The 3,796-nt window shown below is 62.0% G+C and overlaps 1 protein-coding gene across 1 annotated transcript; it reads left to right on the top strand.

Annotated features, from left to right (window-relative positions):
- Positions 1–975: 975 nt before the first annotated feature.
- Positions 976–2,328, top strand: RTN4RL1 (reticulon 4 receptor like 1; the record flags this gene model as incomplete). Its single annotated transcript, XM_028155059.2, has 1 exon — positions 976–2,328. A coding segment is annotated over one exon (1,323 nt), but the record flags the coding sequence as incomplete, so codon positions are not given.
- Between the last annotated feature and the right edge of the window lie 1,468 nt (positions 2,329–3,796).

Below are 3,796 nucleotides of genomic sequence, written 5' to 3' on the forward strand. Positions count from 1 at the left end.
GGGCTATTATCCAACCACAGGCTGGACGCCTCCGAAAATAAATTATTTTAAGGATCCATTAACGCATGCCTAATTAATGCCCAATTAGAGGGAAGCTACAGAGAAAACACTCCGGACAGTCTGGAGGCATGGCTTGGTTTACAACCACAGCCTGGGAGCCAGAGTGAGGTGGGGAGAGGGGAGGAGCCAGGCGGGGACTTGAATGGCGGCAGCCTCTGTCTGGCAGCGTCCTGGGCCCCAGAGCCCTGCCAGCCCGGGTCCCTCCCCCGTCCTCTGCACACCTGTGTCCTCTCAGTACCTCTTCACAGCTGGGCGGGGGACAGCTGTTACTATTTAGAAGTGAGGGGTGTCACTTATTTGAGGATGTGGGAGGCCCTGTAAATGAGACATCTTCTGAAATCAACTTTGGTGTCAGGCATGCATGCTTTGCTTGTTTGGGGAAACAATTTAAATAAAGAGACTCCTCAGAACTCCATGTGATACATTTGCTCGGGTAGGACCGGAGGCTGCCCCACCATGTGTTCACCCAGGTAACTGGAGGCTGACTGCTGTGTGACCCCCACCCCAAGGGCTGACAGCCTGGGGAGGTGGGGCTAGGAGGTTGGGGCGGGGCTAGGGTTTGGGGGCGGGGCTAGGGTTTGGGGGCGGGGCTAGGGAGAAGGTGTGGGAATCAGAGCCTTCCATCACATCCCAAGCTTATCTCACAGCCCAGGCTGGGGAGAGAACCCCAGTAGAGGTGGGGTGCCAGGGTGTGGGGAGCAGTATCTAGCCCCTCTGCCTTCCTCCCATCAGGAGCCAGGCCCTCAGGGGGCCACCATCCCAGCCAAGTGCGCGAGAAGCAGACGAGACGGAGCCCCAGCCGCCAAGGAGCGTCACGTGCCGTCCAGTCCCCCCCCCTCCCCGACCTCGTCCGCCGCCCCCGCCGCCCCGGCAGCCCCTGACCTGCTGTGCTCTCTCCCCCCCCCCCCAGGGTGCTGCGTGGAGCTGCTGCTGCTGCTGCTGGCCGGCGAGCTGCCCCTGGGCGGCGGCTGCCCGCGGGACTGCGTGTGCTACCCGGCGCCCATGACGGTCAGCTGCCAGGCGCACAACTTCGCCGCCATCCCCGAGGGCATCCCGGAGGACAGCGAGCGCATCTTCCTGCAGAACAACCGCATCACCGTCCTGCGGCAGGGCCACTTCAGCCCCGCCATGGTCACCCTGTGGATCTACTCCAACAACATCACCTTCATCGACCCGCACACCTTCGAGGGCTTCGTGCACTTGGAGGAGCTGGACCTCGGCGACAACCGGCAGCTGCGGACGCTGGCGCCCGAGACCTTCCAGGGCCTGGGGAAGCTCCACGCCCTCTACCTCTACAAGTGCGGGCTGGGCGCCCTGCCCGCCCGCCTCTTCGGCGGCCTGCACAGCCTGCAGTACCTCTACCTGCAGGACAACCACCTCGAGTACCTGCAGGACGACATCTTTGCCGACCTGGTCAACCTCAGCCACCTGTTTCTCCACGGCAACAGGCTGCGGAGCCTGGGCCAGGACACCTTCCGGGGGCTGGTGAACCTGGACCGGCTGCTGCTGCACGAGAACCGGCTGCAGTGGGTGCACCCCCGGGCTTTCCACGACCTCCGCCGGCTCACCACGCTCTTCCTCTTCAACAACAGCCTCTCCGAGCTGCAGGGCGCCTGCCTCGCCCCGCTGGGGGCCCTGGAGTTCCTGCGCCTCAACGGGAACGCCTGGGACTGCGGGTGCCGCGCGCGCTCCCTGTGGGAATGGCTGCGGAGGTTCCGCGGCTCCAGCTCCGCGGTCCCTTGCGTGGCCCCCGAGCTGCGGCAGGGCCAGGACCTGAAGCTGCTGAGCGCCCAGGACTTCCGGAACTGCACCGGGCCGGCGTCCCCCCACCAGATCAAGTCCCACACGCTCACCACCACCGACAGGGCCGCGCGCAAGGAGCATCACCCGGCCCGCGGCGCCGCCAGGGACAAGAGCCACCCGCACGGCCATCAGCCCGGCTCCCGGACGGGCCCCCGGAAGCCGGGCAAGAACTGCACCAGCCACAGGAACCGCAACCAGGTCTCCAAGGCGGGCGCCGGGAAGCAGGAGGCGCTCGAGCAGCAGGACTATGCCCCTGACTACCCGCACAAGTTCAGCTTTGACATCATGCCCACCGCGCGGCCCAAGAGGAAGGGCAAATGTGCCCGCAGGACCCCCATCCGTGCCCCCAGCGGGGTGCAGCAGGCCTCCTCCGGCAGCTCTCTGGGGGCCTCCATCCTGGCCTGGATACTGGGGCTGGCGGCCACTCTGCGCTGAGGACCCAGGGCCCCAGCGCCCGGCACTGCCACGTGTCCACCAGGAAACAGCGTTTCTTTTCTTTTTCCACAAGTGGGGGATCTGCTGGGTTTTAGGCAGAGGCTGAGAAAGGCTCTGGCTGCTGTCTGGGTCCTGCCTGGTGGATTATAAACCCAAAGTGTACAGCCCCAAGCAGGAGGGGATGAGCACCCCTCGCCCAGCCGCCCCAGCCAGCCCCCTCTGAGCAGCCAGGACAGCCTCCATCCAGCAAGGCGGTGAGCGCGCAGAGAGCATCCTTCCTGAGCAGCCGCGGGACCGTGCCCCACGGAGCTGAGCTCTGTGGAATCCCGGCGATTTGGAGAGGTCTGAAGGGCCCCTGCCCTTCCTGGAGGAAGCGGGACTCAGAGGAACAGATGATGGTCACCCAAGAGGCTGGGTTGACCGGCCGGCCGACTGGGAGCGCATGATCAGGTGTCATTTTGGCTTTTGCCTGAGGCCCCTTAGTCAGCCTGCCCTCAATCCAACAGGGTGCCACCCTCAGTCCCTTCCCTGGAGTGACACCTCTCATTCCTGATGTCTCAGGCAACCCTGGTCCACCCAGCCCAGACCCTGGGCTCCAAGAACCAGTTACCAAAGGAAAGATCGTCAGAGGCTGAAACTCAGAACTTCATCACGTGCAATGAGGTTCTCACAGGAGGTGCAGTTTTATAACTATGTCCACTTATATATATACACACACACTCTCTACATCTATATATATATATACACACACACACAAAGACACAGGTCCCTGCCCCACACCCTTACCAAACTGTATGTCTTATCATGTTTATAAACTATATGGAAAACGAAATCTGCTGAACTGAGAATTGTATTGGTGATTTCTAGCAAGGAAAGAGTTATAGGATTTTTGTCTAGAATCCCAATCTCCAACAGCAGCCCTCGTGTAACCTGGGCTTGCCAGGGGCATGGGCAAATGGTCAGTGGGGAGGGGCAGCGAGAAGAGGAGGCAGCAAGAATCACTTCAGGGGACCAATATTCTTAGCTATCTAGTGCATCACCTTGTTTTTATATGCAACACAAGTCCAGCTGCCGCCCCGAGCGCCATCACCCCCACCACAGTAACTGTTGGCGTCAGGGTGAGATGTGAGAAGCAGCTTGTTGGGCACCAGGGAGCCGGGTCCTGGGGACAGGCTGCATGGAGACGGGGCAGCAAGGAGCTCTGGGCTCCTTAGGCCATCGGGTGAAGCAGCCTCCTCAGTGTTAGTTCAGGAGGCGGGGCAGTGTCCTCAGCCCAGCGTCTGGCCAGCGATGGTCTGGACAGGCCAGGGAGACTCTGAGCATGAGCCCAGGCCTCCAGCTCAACTGCTGAATTGGGGCTCTTTGATGGGGTCCCAGCAGGGACCCTGTGCAGGATGACCGGACGGAAAGGACCCGGTGGCCTTAGCAGAAGGGGAACAGCGAGGGCATTTCAAGAACCATCTCAGGCACTTCTGCGCTATGGGGGCCCTGTCCCTAC

Source organism: Eptesicus fuscus, chromosome 20 (assembly GCF_027574615.1).
Source record: "Eptesicus fuscus isolate TK198812 chromosome 20, DD_ASM_mEF_20220401, whole genome shotgun sequence".
Lineage (NCBI taxonomy): Eukaryota > Metazoa > Chordata > Mammalia > Chiroptera > Vespertilionidae > Eptesicus > Eptesicus fuscus.